Source organism: Henckelia pumila, chromosome 1 (assembly GCF_033568475.1).
Source record: "Henckelia pumila isolate YLH828 chromosome 1, ASM3356847v2, whole genome shotgun sequence".
Classification (NCBI taxonomy): Eukaryota; Viridiplantae; Streptophyta; class Magnoliopsida; order Lamiales; family Gesneriaceae; genus Henckelia; species Henckelia pumila.
In genome coordinates, this window is record NC_133120.1 from 109921249 (window position 1) to 109937052 (window position 15804).

Here is a 15804-nt window from a genome sequence, read left to right on the forward strand (position 1 = left end):
TTTAGGTCCAGGTCGAGGGAAAAGTCCGCTACCCAAATCCAATTAGGTAGCAATAAAAATTAATTACAAAATCAGCTCTTGTCATCATCTTTACTGCAGCCGGCGTATTACCCATCCTGAGATTCTTAATTTTCGTCATATTTTCACCAATCGTGTGACAATGGACAAAGGCAAAGCTGTGATGGGATCGGGCCGCAGATGGGCCGTTGAGTTCACTGATAATTCAACTTCCAATTCGTCGCGCGATATTCCTGATCCATTGGGGTTCAATCGAGCCTCTCAGGAACAGGTGTGTTTCGATTCACCGGATTTGGTTTCTGACTTTCTGTAGATTCCTGATCTTTTGCTGTGTTTTGGTAGGATGATTCCGCGGCAGTGAGTAAGCAGAAGAAGGACGCTGAAGCAAATTGGAAAGCCCAGGTTCATTTTTGTGCTCCGTATTAGTGTAGTTCGCGTGTATAACAGTTGATTTCTAGGTTAATTGTGGTTGTGATTGAGGGATTTGTCTATCTACGTTTGGGAAATTTGAGGATTATTCATTTGAATCCGGTCACATTTCTCCAATCCTCCTAACCAAGATATTTCTTCTTCCAATACTTCCGTGGTTGATGTTAATTCAGAAAGAGGGTTGCGTACTTTTGAATCTTTTTTAAATTTCGGGCTTTACCTCTGAATTTTTTTAAAATTTTTTTTTATTTTGGGTTTGATCTCAACAAGTCACTGTTTACTGGTTGATGTGAACAGAAAGCATGGGAGGTTGCACAAGCACCTTTCAAGAACTTGTTCATGATGGCTTTCATGATGTGGATGGCTGGAAGCACGGTTCATCTGTTTAGCATCGGTATAACATTTTCAGCTCTTTTCCAGCCCATTAATGCCCTCCGAGGGGTTGGCAAAGGTGAGATTATTCTAAATCCATACTCTTCATGGATCTGCATTTTGCCCCTTGCTGTTTGTGCTTGTGTATTTGATGAAGTCATTTGTGATGTTTTCAATTGTCAGTTTTTGAGCCGTGACATGGTTCCTTGTAGATATTTCGTTGAGAAGTTGCTCTGGTTCTTAATCACTTCTTGTTGTACGCTTATCTAATTGAACTATAAGTAGAAGTTTCTTTTGATGCTCGGCTTATTCTGCAAGTTTTATGGCTACACGGATGAGGCGCTACATCTTTTTTTTTTTTGCTCTTTTATGGTCATTATGATCTTTTCTGCTGCAATTAGTGTGTACCACGGTAGTTCTTTTTGTTAGCTCAGTGTTTTAGCATGTCAACCTTTTCTCTACATACTGCCTTTATGTAGGTTCACATGTTCTCAAATCTAAACAAGGGTTCCATCATCAATTGATAATTACTTTTTTTTTTTTTTTTTTTTTTTCTCCATTTTGATTTTCAGAGAGAAGTCTGATTCAGCTTGAATGCTGATTGTGTTACCTAAAGAAGTTTCCACTACTATGTGATTTTATTAATTAATCAAACGCTGTGCTGACTGTCATTTTTGAATTTGTAGCTTTTGAGCCTTACAAGGATAACAAAGTGGACCTGATTCTGCCCAAGTTAGTATTCATCGCTCTTAATTTGGCAGGCTTAGGAATGGGCATCTGGAAGGTTTGTTCTCTGTCAATGAAAGCAATGTATTCTCACATAGCAATGCAAAACATTCGTAAAATCTAAAAAAAATCATCTTTTTGTTGGCAGCTTAATACTTTGGGTCTTCTTCCTACTCATGTATCAGATTGGGTTTCGTCCTTGCCTCCTGCTCAGGTTAGATGATCACACATGTTCTTTTTTTGTGTTTTTTTTTTATAGTAATCATACATGCTTTTATAAGTTTATTTATAGTGCAAATTGCTCAAAAATCCCCAATGCAAACATGTTTTGCTCTACACTCCCTAGCCACTTTTTTGTACCACATTTTTTGTTAATTTGTACCATATCTTGTATGGTTTTGTACCACATCTTGTATTGTTTTGTACCACATTTTATGACTAGGGACCCCAAAGCAAAACATGTTTGCATTTGGGGATTTTTGAGCAAATTGCCCTTATTTATATTTATATAATAATTATAATTTTGCTCCTGAAATTCGGGACTATAAACGAATTTTTCCAGAACAAATCAAGTTTCCCATTTCAGATCTACTGCGACCTCCAGTACTCCAATCTTTTACTACTGAGATTTGTTATTGTTATATTGCTATGCCAAAAATAACATAAGGGTTTATTTTGATTGGCAGGAAGTAGAGTATTCGGGTGGAGGTATTCCACTTTACTAACTCTGATTCTGGACGTGGTTGAGTTACGATGGATTTATTGTATGGCCTTAGAAAGAGAGGCCGATTGACAAGTGTTGATCGATCGTTTTGGTTGAAAGTTGTCCATCTTGTTATTGTTTTGAGACAATCTATGCTTCCAATAACTAAAAACCAATCTCAAGAATGCTTACTTTACGTGGCTAGAGCATCCTTAGCTTTACGTTTCTTTTGAATTTTTGTATAGTGCTACGACATTTGTAGTAGCATAAACAATTGGGATTGGAGGAGAATGAGTGCTTATGTTTGTAATTGTCCCCGAGGGTGCAATGACATACCAGTTTTAGAGAGATGTTAAATGAATTGGGTTAATCCCACCACATAAAAGAGATGGGTTGTGTTGGCGGTATCGTGATCCGTCCCATCACATAAAATAGGTTGGTCAAGTTCACTGACGTCAAAATGTCGGACCGGTCCACGTTGCTGAAATGAAACTTGACCTTAGAACCATAATGAGAATCGATGGTTGTTATATGAGGGTGGAGTGTCATCATGATTTCACAACTTTCTGATGTGAATTACCTCTTCTCCATGCTTTTGTAAAGACATTTGGAATTTTCTGTATGATGATACTTTTTTAGTTAGGGATAGCAATGGAGATGCTTATTCTATCTATTTTGATATTGAAAATCATATTTTTGAGATTAACGACCATTCTTTTATGAGAGTACTAGAGAGTTGTTTTAAATCTCCGAAGCTAAACATAACTATGAATTCAGTCACGGTCAGAGAAAAAAATATGTTTGAATTTCTTGTTCCATGCAAAAATGTTTTTGCACTCCTTGGGTTCGCATATTTTTTTACGAATAAAAATCAGTTATATTATATTTGAGCATAACTGATTTAGATATATAATACAAAAGATAAAAATTTTGGTTACACAATTTGAGCAACATTTTTTATATTAACATTTACCACACATGTTTGGATATTTAATATTTATATATAAGTATCAGAACTAAAATAATGGTACTTCAATATCATATATTAGGATTATATTTCTAAGGTTTTATATCATTGTTCGTTCAAAAAGACAAATTTTTAATTAATATAAATCCTTGTATACATGTTTGATTACTTAAAAATTATATATTAGTATCAAATTTTAAATAATTTATGTTCAAATATCATGTATTAATACTATGTTATCAATATTTTGTATCCAAATTTATTTCATAAAAAACATATGGACCTAGGGAGTGCAAAAACATGCATATATTTTTTTTTAACAAAGATTGAATTCAAATTTCAAAGTTATGTTTGAGTTTGAAAATTTAAAACAAACAAATTTAACATGAAAAAAAAAAAAAACTTACGATGACTTAAGAATGAAGGAACAAAAAAGGTTCCCTCTCCACCTTAAAAAAAAAAAAAAGAAAAAAAAAAAAGCATCAACGATTCGTTGTACTTACATTCTCCTCTCTGTTTCTTTGCACACGCTATTACAGTGTATGATCGTGGCGCTGTGTGAAACAGAAAACTAACACAATGGAAACTAAAGCAACGACTGATGCCAAAGTAATATCTTCAGGGGCAGGTATAGTTACTTGATTTTTCAAGTTTCTTTTAAATTTTTTTTTAAATAGTGTTTGATGAGGCCTTTTCCGCCTGTTGCAATGCTTCTAGGGACAAAGAAGAGAAAGGAGTTACACGGTTCTGTTAGCGTACGCTCGTTGTCTGGAACTTTGGGAGATAAACTTGAAGGTGCCACTATTTATGCATACAAAATGGACTTTTCTTGTAACATTATCGAAGAGAAATTTTCAAGTTTTGTGCTTCTACTGGAGACAAAGCTTGACGGTGATGTGGGAAATGTTGAAGTGGAATTGTACTTGATGGCAAAATCTGTTAGATCTTCTGTGTCCTTCTCTGGTGTTACAAATTTGGATGCTAAACAGGTTTCTAAGTTATTTCTGATATAATTTTCCATCTTTATATGTGTATATGGTCACTCCACTATTTTATTTGTTCTACTCACACCAATCCAATTGAGTGACAATATCTTTTTCCAACAGATGGCAAAAGCAAGATGCTTTCAAGAACTGATGGTTAATGGTTTATTTGGCCAACTGTTTGTTAAATCATCATCTGGACAGAAGAGTTTTTTACTTGATACCGAGGAATCCCTATGGGATTTGTCTAATAGTTATTTACTATTGCCCCTGGAGTCGGTGGATAAGAAGGAATATTGTGTGAGAATCAACTGGACAGGGATTGATTCTTGTGTTTCAGCAGTAGATTTTTTGAAAGAAAATGCTTGGTTAAACTTTCTGCAATCTAAAGCCATTTACAAACACTCGTCAGCTCATGTGAGAGATTCCGTCGTCTCTAAAGTAAATAGCAATGTGATTCACTTGGCCAACAAATCTGCTTCCGTGGAAAACCTCAAGGGGATGGTAGTTGTTGCCATCCATACTGGCAAAATTTACTCTATTTTGGATGCACCTGCTGTTACTTCTGGTCATTATTATAAGAAAAAGTGGTGGGTCTGTTGTGATTTGCTATTTCTATTCCACCCTTAGTTTTCCCATTACTTACTTTTTCTTTTGGTCAGGCATGGAATTCTTCTAAAATATCCAAAACAGCCTCTGTTGCTTCTAAACCAGAGCCACAATCCACGCAATCTTCTCGTAGACGAAGGTGTGTGAAGTTTCTTTTCGCAACTTTTACAACTTTATTGATTATGGTATTTTGTATGTTTCTTTGAATGTTTGAATCGACTAGTCTGCTGTGTGGCTAGAACTTCATCAAAAAATTTCTTATTTTTGGCTGCTTCTTGTAAACATAAACCAAAAGGTAGTGGGAAAAATGTTGTGCAAAAGTCATCTCAACCCCAACGTATGCCGCCGGAACTTCTGATTGGAACTGACCTCAGAACAGATGCAATCAAATCATTCTACTTGTTACCTTCACTAATGCACCGAATGGAGTCTTTGATGTTGGCTAGCCAACTTAGGCAAGAAATAGCACATCATATTCCAAGCTCGGTGGTATGTGCCTTTATAGCTGTTAACGATTAACTTCAATTGTAATTCCTTTTGTATTTTATGATTTAATTCTAATAATTCATTCATGATCAGATTTTGGAAGCTCTCACCACAACAAGATGTGCAGAAAGTTTCTCCTTGCAGAGGTTGGAAACGCTCGGAGATGCAGTTTTAAAGTATGCTGTAAGCTGCCACCTCTTTATCGAGTATCCAAAGAAGGAAGAAGGACCATTAACTGATCATCGTTCCACGATTGTTAGCAACGCAGCACTTTATAAATACGGAGTAGATCGCAAATTGCAGGTGGAACATAATTTTCTGTCATATGCTATGCTAGCTTTTGGATATATCCGAGATTGTGCATTGTTTCTTTTATTTATTATAGGGATATATTCGAGATTGTGCATTTGATCCACGTAAGTGGACCGCTCCTGGACAACGCTCAGTATGGCCTTCTCCGTGCAATCACTGCGTGGATACAAGGGAGGTTCCTATGGATGAAAATTTTTTCACAGAGGATGTAAAAATAAAGGTGGGAAACACGTGCAGTAAAGGTCATCGATGGATGATTTCAAAGGATATATCTGACTGTGTTGAAGCTCTAATTGGAGCATATTATGTTGGTGGCGGGTTAACTGCTACCCTTAGTTTGATGAAGTGGCTAGGCATAGTGACTGAACTCGAGCCTTCATCAGTACATGATGCTATTAAAGCTGCTTCTCTACATTCTTATGCTCCACATATGAAGCTATCAACATTCTAGAGACGAAGATTGGCTACAAATTTAATGTCAAGGGATTGTTGCTAGAGGCCATAACTCATGCATCTGAAGGTTTGGATTATTGTTACCAGGTAATTTGAAGCCAAAGAATAAATAAAATAAATAAAAATATAATGTCTTGTGCTCTGATTATTATCATTGCCTTTTCGCTTTGTTATCAGTACTTAACGCAAGAAAACGTGTTACAAGCTATATATACTTCTTCGGAAACTTTCACAATTGTTAAACCGTGTTAATTTAGTCTCTAATGATAGAATCAATCGAATTTGAACGAGGTGATATTTGCAAGTAGGGTCATCGAATTAGTTTTTCATTTTATTGTTTAACGAGATTACTTTAACTTCTTTGTCTTACCACTAGTTGAGAATAAGAAACATGGAAGTTAAAGTAGACATTTTAGTAAATTCAAACTCACTGTGTTTCTCACTCTTTTTCTGAAAATTTTTTGTGGAAAATAATGCTACATTTCTTATAGTGAATTTACATCACAACCAAATCTCCTAAAATCAACGGTTCTTTCCTATTTATCATATACAGCGGCTGGAATTTCTGGGCGACTCTGTACTGGACATACTTTTCGCGAGGCATTTTTATGAAAATCATAAAGATAGTGATTCCGAGGAGTTGACAGAGTTACGTTCCTCATCCGTGAATAACAACAACTTTGCCTTTCACACTGTGAGACACAACCTTCATCCACACATACTGCATCGGTCAGAGTCTCTTAAAGATCAAATATCATCATTTGCCAAGTCTGTTTCTGGTATGAGCAGCATGACATTAACACCGGACAATATAATTCCTGAGGTGAGGTTTTTTTAATGTAAAAAATTTATTGACTACTTAGTGCTGACTTCCTATCATCATAACATGCTTTTGCTTTTTGATTTTCATCTAATATATTCTCATTTGTTTTAAAAATAATTTGTTGAGTGTTTTCTCCTTTTCTGTCATAGGCACTTGGAGACTTGTTCGAAAGCATAGTTGGGGCTATCCTTATTGATTCTAAACTAGATTTGGATGAAGTTTGGAAGGTTGTTGAACTGCTTCTATCGCCGATTGTGACTCCTGAAGAGCTCAAACTTGCTCCTTTCCGTGAGCTAAAAGAGTTGTGCGACTCTCTTGGTTTCTTAAGAGAAAATTATACTAAAAAAGGAGATTCCATGCATGCAGAATTTACTTTACAGCTTGAAGATGTGGTATTGTATGGGCAAGGCTCTGGACCCAACAAGACAGCTGCAAAGGGAATGGCAGCTCATTGTTTGTTGGAGAAACCAGAGGTTGCTTTCTGCTTGAATTTATGAGAAATTTACTCCTCAATGAATCCTATAAATTCTTTGCTTAATTTTCACATTTTCCTAGTCTACCAACTCTAGAAGGCAATAAGCAAAGAGTAGAGGCAATACATTACATGCAAGATGCATGTTTGGTCGCTGTTCGCCTCGACTTCTTTTGGTAACTTATGGAGGGCAACAATTGATCCTACTGTTATTTGTGACTGACTTATGCATCACAATTATGAAATATGGCCTTAAATAAACACTTTTTAAAGTCAGAATTAGAGATTTTTCAAAATAAAAAAACGGTAGCTTTTAAAAAATATCACATTATCAGTAACTGATAAAATGTTAACTGTCAACTTAGACTGGCTTTCTGTTTATGTTATGGTGTTCATATTGAAGCATCCAAGCTTCCCAGATTTAGGTGCTTTGATTTGATGGCAGGCCAGAGGAATTTCATCTTCCAAGCGTAAAAATCACAAGCCGGATCGGGGCTCATCTGATGGTAACATCAGATCCTCGACATTCAGCGAAAATTCTGATTACCCATCCTGCGATATTCCTGATCCATTGGGGTTCAATCGCGCTTCTCAGGAACAGGTGTGTTTCGATTCATCGGATTTTGGTTTCTGTAGATTTTGATTTTTTTTTTTTTGAGCTGGATATTTTGCTGTGTTTTGGTAGGATGATTCCGCGGCAGTGTGTAAGCAGAAGGACGCTGAAGCAAATTGGAAAGCCCAGGTTCATTTTTTGCTCCGTATGAGTGTAATTCGCGTGTAGAACAGTTGGATTCTAGGTTAATTGTGGTTGTCATTGAGGGATTTGTCTATCTACGTTTGGTAAATTTGAGGATTTATTCGTTTGAATCCGGTCACATTCCTCCAATCCTCCTAACCAATATATTTCTTCTTCCAACACTTCAGTGGTTGATGTTAATTCAGAAAGAGGTTTGCGTATTTTTTAAATTTCGGGCTTTACCTCTGATAATTTTTTATTTTGGGGTTTAATCTCAACAAGTCACTCTTTACTGGTTGATGTGAACAGAAAGCATGGGAGGTTGCACAAGCACCTTTCAAGAACTTGCTCATGATGGCTTTCCTGATGTGGATGGCTGGAAGTACGGTTCATCTGTTCAGCATCGGTATAACATTTGCAGCTCTTTTCCAGCCCATTAATGCCCTCCGAGGGGTTGGCAAAGGTGAGATTATTCTAAATCCACACTCTTCATGGATCTGCATTTTTCCCCTTGCTGTTTTTGCTTGTGTATTTGATGAAGTTATTTGTGATGTTTTCAATTGTCAGATTTTGAGCCGTGGCATGGTTCCATTTGGATAATTTGTTGAGAAGTTGCTTTGGTTCTTAATCAGTACTTGATGTACACATATCTGATTGAACTATGAGTAGAAGTGTCTTTTAATACTCGGCTTATTCTGCAAGTTTTAAGCCTATGGGATTAAATCTATATCTTTAGTTTTGCTGTTTTATGATCATTATGATCTTTTCTGCTGCAAACTGTGTGTACCACGGTAGGTCTTATTGTTAGCTCAGTGTTTCAGCATGTCATCCTTTTGTCTATATACTGCCTTATTGTAAGTTACCATGTTCTTGGACCTAAGTAAGGTTTCATAAATCAATTGCTATTTCTTCTTCTTCTTCTTCTTCCTTTTTTTCTGTTTTCCAGGGAGAAGTCTGATTACCTAAAGAAGTTTCCGCTGCTATGTGATTTTTATTAATTAATCGAACACTGCTGACTGTCATTTTTGGATTTGTAGTTTTTGAGCCTTACAAGGACAATAAAGTGGACCTGATTCTGCCCAAGTTAGTATTCATCGCTCTTAATTTGGCTGGCTTAGGAATGGGCATCTGGAAGGTTTGTTCTCTGTCCCTCAATGAAAGCAATGTATTCTCACATAGCAATATCATCGCAAAACATTTGTAAAATCTAAAAAAAAGCATCTTTTTTGTTGGCAGCTCAATACTTTGGGTCTTCTTCCTACTCATGCATAGGATTGGGTTTCATCCTTGCCTCCTGCTCAGGTTAGACGATCATACATGCCTTTTTTTTTTTTTTGGGAAGTGATCATACATGCTTTTATAAGTTTATAATTATAATTTATAATTATAATTATAATTATAATTTATAATAATTATAATTTTGCTCCTGAAAAAGAGGACTATAAACCAATTTTTCCAGAACAAATCAAGTTTCCCATTTCAGATCTACTGCGACCTCTAGTACGCGGATCTTTTACTACTGGGATTTGTTATTGTTATATTGCTATGCCAAAATAACTATAAGGGTTTATTTTGATTGGCAGGAAGTCATTCGGGCGGAGGTATTCCACTTTACTAACTTTGATTCCGGACGTGGTTGAGTTACGATGAATTTAGTGTATGGCCTAAGAAAGAGGCCGATTGACAAGTCTTGATCGATTGTTTTGGGTGAAAGTTCGTTGTCCATCTTGTTATTGTTTTGAAACAATCTATGCTTCCTAGAACTAAAAACCAATCTCAAGAATGCTTACTTTTACGTGGCTAGAACATCCTTAGCTTTACGTTTCTTTTGAATTTTTGTATAGTGCTACGACATTTGTAGTAGCATAAACAATTGGGATTGGAGGAGAATGAGTGCTTATGTTTGTAATTGTCCCCGAGGGTGCAATGACATACAAGTTTTAGAGAGAGGTTAAAATGAGTTGGGTTAATCCCACCACATAAAAGACATGGGTTGTGTTGGCGGTATCGTGACCGGTCCCATCACATAAAATAGGTTGGTCGAGTTCACCGACATCAAAGTGTCGGACTGGTCCACGTCGCTGAAATGAAACTTGACCTTCGAACCATAATGAGAATCGATGGTTGTTATATGAGGCTGGAGTGTCATCATGATTTCACAACTTTCTGATATGAATTACCTCTTCTCCATGCTTTTGTAAAGACGTCCTCCCAAATAATACGCATACATAATTTATAAAATCATCCGTGGACTAATTAACCGGTTCCATTGCCAAATGGGAAAAATTGCAAATTTAGTCCGGCATGTTTGTCACTTTGCGATTTTGGTCCTCTATCTTTTTACATTTCAGTTTTAGTCCTGCATGTTCTGATTTTTGGCAATTTCGGTCCTTTTTATTCAAAAATGCTTATCAGCTCCACATCAACACTGAATTGGTGCCACGTCAGCGCCACGTCGGAAAAAAGATTAAAATTGCCAAAAAAAATAAAGATAGCGGACTAAAACTGAAATATGAAAACATAAAGGACCAAAATCGCAAAATGATAAATATATAGAACTAAATTTGCAATTTTCCCTTATCAAATTAATAATTGTGGATGCTTACGTTGATGGATATAGGGTGGGTTTGAAATTCATTTCAATTTTGTCCGTGCAAGTAAATCAAAGCATTTGAAATAATTGTATTTTGTATTTAAAATTCATCAATCCAAGCACAAATCTAGATTATTCAAAGGCTAGAAGTCTATCCAACCTAGAAAATGGACCATAATTGATCAAGCCTTCTAAACGAATATAAATTAATTAAAGGTACAATAAATGGAATCACAACGTTGGTTTATTCTATCTTCTGCTATTGTAATTTGCCTCAAAATAATAACAATTATAATTAGGACTTAGAAGAGGGTAAACAAAAATATTTTTGGTGCAATCAACAAAACTCTCCAGCCTTGCATCCTAACCTCAAGCAAATCAAGCCTCTTCCTTGTTTGCATTCAATGGAATCATCTGCAAACTCTCATGATCCACAGTTTTAGTACTCGAATTAGGTGGTATCAGAGTCTCGTACATGTTTGAATTCGGGACGAGGAAAATCAGCCCTAATGTTAAAATCCTCAAAACATTTCTGACTAAAACAGACACCCAAAGATTCTTGAAATCATTCCTAGTAACATGCAAATAATGTAGAAGCATTCCTCCGGCCGATTTAGAGGTGAGCGAGCCGAGGCTGTCGATGCACATCAAGAGAGCAAAGAACGTGCCCTCAATGCCCAAAGGGCACAGCTGTGAACTTAGCACCATCATGGGCATCCACCTGATCCGGCTCACAATTCGGGACACGCATTCTTCGAGTATAACAAAGAAGTAGTCGGGAATACCGAGAGCCAAGTTCCAACGTCTTATAAAGACGATATCGAGCATGCCAGATATGCCGAAGAGGAGCTGCGCGAAGAAGAGTACGGGTCTGAAAGGGTAGTCTTTGATGGTCTTGTGGTAGATTATGACTCCCACTATGGAAGCCATTGCACCTATTGCATAAATCATACCCACAAATTCCTGCACACATTAGAGAAATCTCTTATTCGACCACTTTCTTGAAAAATAATTACTTCTCATTGTAGATATACGTCGGATCACATAAAGCCGGCCTACCTGGGAGAATGCTGGGCCCGCATGTGGATCAGTATACCAATAGAATTGGCCTTCATGAGTGCTGATGTTGAGAGCTAATGACATGTACATATAGAGTGCAGGCTTCCACACTTGTGGGAATTTGAGTGTTGTGTACATATCGTTCACCGCTGCTCTTATCTTCTGTGCTGCCTGCGCCTGCCCAAAACGTACACACCACAAATACATATTTATCAACAATTATTAATTAATGCATCATTTACAAATGTAAATTAATTCTTGGATATTTAATTAATTAAATCATCGATCCCTTTTCTTTTTAACTTCCAATCTCTACTTCTTTATAAGTGAATCAACAAGTTTTCTGATCATCTGTAAATTTATATATATATATTTATCAACACATTAATGACGATCATTTACTATACGGATACAAATTATCTGAAGTGAGATGGGAACAACGCCAATTGTTGTGTAGGCGCAACGGTATCACCTCATCTCAATAAAAAAAAAAAAAATTTAAATTAAAATACCACCTCGTTTCGCTTCACCGCGGAATAACACTTATTTTGTTCAATTATGACTTGATGATTTTTTTAGAATAGTTATGACTTGATCATTAAAATATTGTATGATTGCATTTTTCGAATTATCAATTATATTATACAAAATTCTTCTGAGACGAGTTTCCTAATTGGATCATCACAAAAAAAATTACTCATATTGATTTTGAATTAAGGAAAGTGTACAGATATAGAAATATATGTCTCTATCTATTCATTTATACAATCTAGACCTTAGTATTCATTTATTTAAATTAAATGAAGTTGATTTTTGCACATAATTTGTTGGAGGCTTGCGTTTATTACACTTTATATTTATATATAATTAGTCAACTCGGTTGAATATTTAAAATCTTGGTAATGACATGAGCATGAAAACAAAAAAAATATATTAAAGCTTAACTAAATGTAGTAATAATAAACGACTGGTTTAACGAAAATTTAAATAACACAAAAATTATTTTGAAACGTTTTTATTAGTTAATTTTATGAAACAAATGTCTTACTTGAGTCACTCATGAAAAATATTATTTTTTATTATATATATAAGCAGAATTGACTCGTCTCACGGATAAAGATTCGTGATACCGTCTCATAAAATACTTGCTCAATGAATAATAGTAATTTTAAAAACTTGAGAGTAAAACATCTCAAAAGAAAAAAAAAAAAACATGATTGACCTAATGGCCTCTTTACATAAAACGAGATAACTTGCAAAATTTATTTAAATACAAAATCTTTTTTTTTTTTTTGACGGAAATCTTTTTTATATATATCAATATATTTAAATACAAAATAAGTCGCGTGGAATTTGGTAAAAGCAGCCTCCCCCAGTAGAAGGCATCCATCAATGCAAGCCTGTCCGAGGCCACTGCCCCAGTTCTAGCTAAACTTCCATTTAAATATTATTAATTATAATAAAATATTTCAATTCTAGGATATGACATTCCTAACTACTTCATACGTTTTAAATCGCTGACTAATTTGTTTGAACAAACATGTATCGATCGGTTCATATTTATCTTTTGATATTCCGATGTAGATTAGAAATTTTAATAATTTCGATTGGGAAATTAATAAATTTTCTCTCCATAAAGTTCAAATATTTCTAATTTTTTTAGTAAAATAATTATTTCTCATATATTGAATTTGAACAAGAATCAAATAAGCAACTAACCACATTAAAAGCCAGCAGCCACGTACAAATAATGACATCAAGTACTCCACATTTTCATATATAAAATCATCCCACTTGTAGTGCAGCAACATACATATCTCATAATAAAGATTATAAGTCGAAAGAGAGATCTGATAATTCGATTTCAGACGTAAGAATTGGGTGAAAAAAATGCTAACCTTTTTCTTTGTAACATGAATGTCATCACTGGTTCTTGGCTCATAAATCACAAAGCCAAGCATGATCAACGTAACTGGTGCAATGGCCAAAAGCCCTAATGCTCCCTATATATATAATAATATATAATATATTAAAGATTAGATATTTGAGTCTTTCAAAAAATGTTTGATTAAATAAGCAAATAAATAAAAATAATAAAAAGAAAGAAGCTTGAAGATCTGACCTGAGGTCCAATGTGATGAACAAAAAAGCCACTGGTGGAATAGCCCAAGAGAGCTCCAGCAGACGAACAAAACCCGCAAAGGCTCTGCATATCAGCAGCCAGAGACCTTATCTCGATGCTATTTCTCGCTATGCAAGCATCGATCACCACGTCCGCCATGGCCACGCCGGCAGATATCCCCATCAAGCAACCCAAGGCCAATGCCACCGCCACGCGGCCGCCAGAAGCCAAGGTCAGAGCGCAGAGTGCTCCGGCCACACCGGACACGATGAAATACGGCCGCCTACGGAATCCCTTCACCGGGAAAACATCGGTCAGCAGACCCCAGATGGGCTTCATGACCCATGGAATGTAGTATAAGCCTATGAAGAGCTGTACTTGCGATGGTTGCACCTTTTGCACGTCTTTCCAGTAATAATCCGACACCACTTTGAATAAAGACCATGAAAACCCCTGGTTGAGGCCGTACACCAAGACTACTCCCAGGACGAAGGTGGGGTTTAGCCTGGAAGATAGCATTTGCAGCCATTGGAATGGTTCCAGGATTGTGGAGAGGATTGGATTTCTGTTCGTGCATTTGTTTGCAGTGAGATTAATATTATTCGCTTCTTCTTCTTCTTCTTCTTCTTCATCTTCTTCTTCGTTTTTGGTCAAGGGTTTTTCGGATTGATCATCGAAATCATGATTTGAATTTGGATCTTGCATATTAGAGTTCAGAAAGTGGATACATGAATCTTGGAGTTGGGATATATATATATATATATATATATATATTATTCTTATTAGCTTCAGCTTTACAGGAAATATTAAGCGTTTACCAATGTGTACTACTGCTTGTTATTATTATATAAAAAAATAAGGGTGACCCCCACCCCTAAGGGCCCCACACAAAGCCGCCCCAAGCCTCGGCGTGAAGGAAGGTAAGTCAGGGTTATGTCTGGCCAGGTAAGTACCCAGGGAGAGGAAGGCTCGCAAGCGCGATAAACAAGGCCAAATACACCTTTTACGGGATTCGAACTCTCATCACCTTCTTTTTCACCAAGACCTTTGCTAGTCCAGCTGTGCCCATGGGGGCTTGTTATTATTATATAATTCTGATGATGTTGGAATTTTACCTCGGGTTCGGTCTGGTAGAATGGATCCTCCAATTCTTTTATATAGCAGGTCGGGTCGGGTATAGCGGAACTGCACAAGCAACAGCTAGGTCAAAGGGACGCCGAAGATGTTTTCGGCGTGACCCCTCCGATGCCTAAGTCAGTGTCTTGAAGGCAGAGGGTATGATTAATGCGAAAACTGAGAGAGATGAGTGTGTGAATGTAAAAGTGAATAATGAATAATCATAAAATCATAGAAGCACCTGTATTTATAGGAGAAAATAGAATAAGTTACCTAGTAGAATTATAACACATCCTGGACTAGGACTCTTCATCTATTGGACCCTTCTTAAGTTTATCTTTATCTTGTGAATATTTGAGAAGATCCAGACTTATCCCACATGTATCAGAGTCTCCCTCGAATTATAAAAGAGATGCGTACAGCATACCGGGCCCAGCTCTGGTCGGCCCATTGAAACATAACCTAGCTCGGCTCCTTATGACCAGCCCAGGTCATGACGAAGCCCAACATAGCTTTGGACTGGACTGGACTTTACCACCTTGGGCTATGCTAGGTAAACCCGTTATAAACGGGCTCGGGTAGAAATATTTTATCGGGGTAACAATAGTACCTCCCTAACTGGTCTAAAAGAAGAATGAGTTTAGACCAATTACTTAGTCATGACCCCGTGCTATACAGGCTTTGTACAGACAGCCCGGAATTGAATCCACAAGATGTGTTTCTTTGAACGGTCCAGATCAAGATCCGCGTGATGTGCTTTTAATGGACGACTCAGATGTCTTAGGATGGTTCATCTCCCGAAGCCTTAGTGGCTCTAACCTGTCC

At 36.5% G+C, this 15804-nt stretch overlaps 2 protein-coding genes and 1 pseudogene across 3 annotated transcripts; 2 read left to right on the forward strand and 1 right to left on the reverse strand.

Annotated features, from left to right (window-relative positions):
* Positions 1 to 83: 83 nt before the first annotated feature.
* On the forward strand, positions 84 to 10023 carry LOC140885007 (uncharacterized). Of its 2 annotated transcripts, XM_073291932.1 has the most exons (7): positions 84 to 289; positions 361 to 420; positions 745 to 898; positions 1506 to 1603; positions 1694 to 1759; positions 2232 to 2253; positions 9691 to 10023. In XM_073291932.1, the coding sequence occupies exons 1-7, from the start codon at positions 161 to 163 to the stop codon at positions 9705 to 9707; spliced, it is 546 nt and encodes a 181-aa protein (XP_073148033.1). In that variant the 5' UTR covers positions 84 to 160; the 3' UTR covers positions 9708 to 10023. The 2 variants fall into 2 exon arrangements, with proteins under 2 accessions (XP_073148033.1, XP_073148026.1); XM_073291925.1 differs by lacking the exon at positions 9691 to 10023 and having other exon boundaries at positions 86 to 289; positions 2232 to 2900.
* LOC140884999 (endoribonuclease Dicer homolog 3-like) lies at positions 3697 to 9810 on the forward strand (annotated as a pseudogene).
* A 907-nt stretch (positions 10024 to 10930) lies between the features above and the next one.
* On the reverse strand, positions 10931 to 14568 carry LOC140875931 (probable folate-biopterin transporter 6). Its single transcript, XM_073279765.1, has 4 exons — positions 13864 to 14568; positions 13640 to 13744; positions 11742 to 11918; positions 10931 to 11645 (listed from the first exon to the last, which is right to left on the reverse strand). The coding sequence occupies exons 1-4, from the start codon at positions 14566 to 14568 to the stop codon at positions 11061 to 11063; spliced, it is 1572 nt and encodes a 523-aa protein (XP_073135866.1). The 3' UTR covers positions 10931 to 11060.
* Positions 14569 to 15804: the final 1236 nt, after the last annotated feature.

What these genes read in the sequence shown, in the direction of transcription:
- LOC140885007 (XM_073291932.1), top strand. Translation starts at nt 161, where the DNA reads ATGGACAAAGGCAAAGCTGTGATGGGATCGGGCCGCAGATGGGCCGTT. An exon ending in ATCGAGCCTCTCAGGAACAG is followed by an intron (nt 290 to 360) that starts GTGTGTTTCGAT and finishes GTGTTTTGGTAG; the next exon opens with GATGATTCCGCGGCAGTGAG. An exon ending in TAGGAATGGGCATCTGGAAG is followed by an intron (nt 1,604 to 1,693) that starts GTTTGTTCTCTG and finishes TTTTGTTGGCAG; the next exon opens with CTTAATACTTTGGGTCTTCT.
- LOC140875931 (XM_073279765.1), bottom strand. Translation starts at nt 14,568, where the DNA reads ATGCAAGATCCAAATTCAAATCATGATTTCGATGATCAATCCGAAAAA. An exon ending in TTCATCACATTGGACCTCAG is followed by an intron (nt 13,745 to 13,863) that starts GTCAGATCTTCA and finishes TTATATATATAG; the next exon opens with GGAGCATTAGGGCTTTTGGC. An exon ending in CGGGCCCAGCATTCTCCCAG is followed by an intron (nt 11,646 to 11,741) that starts GTAGGCCGGCTT and finishes TAATGTGTGCAG; the next exon opens with GAATTTGTGGGTATGATTTA.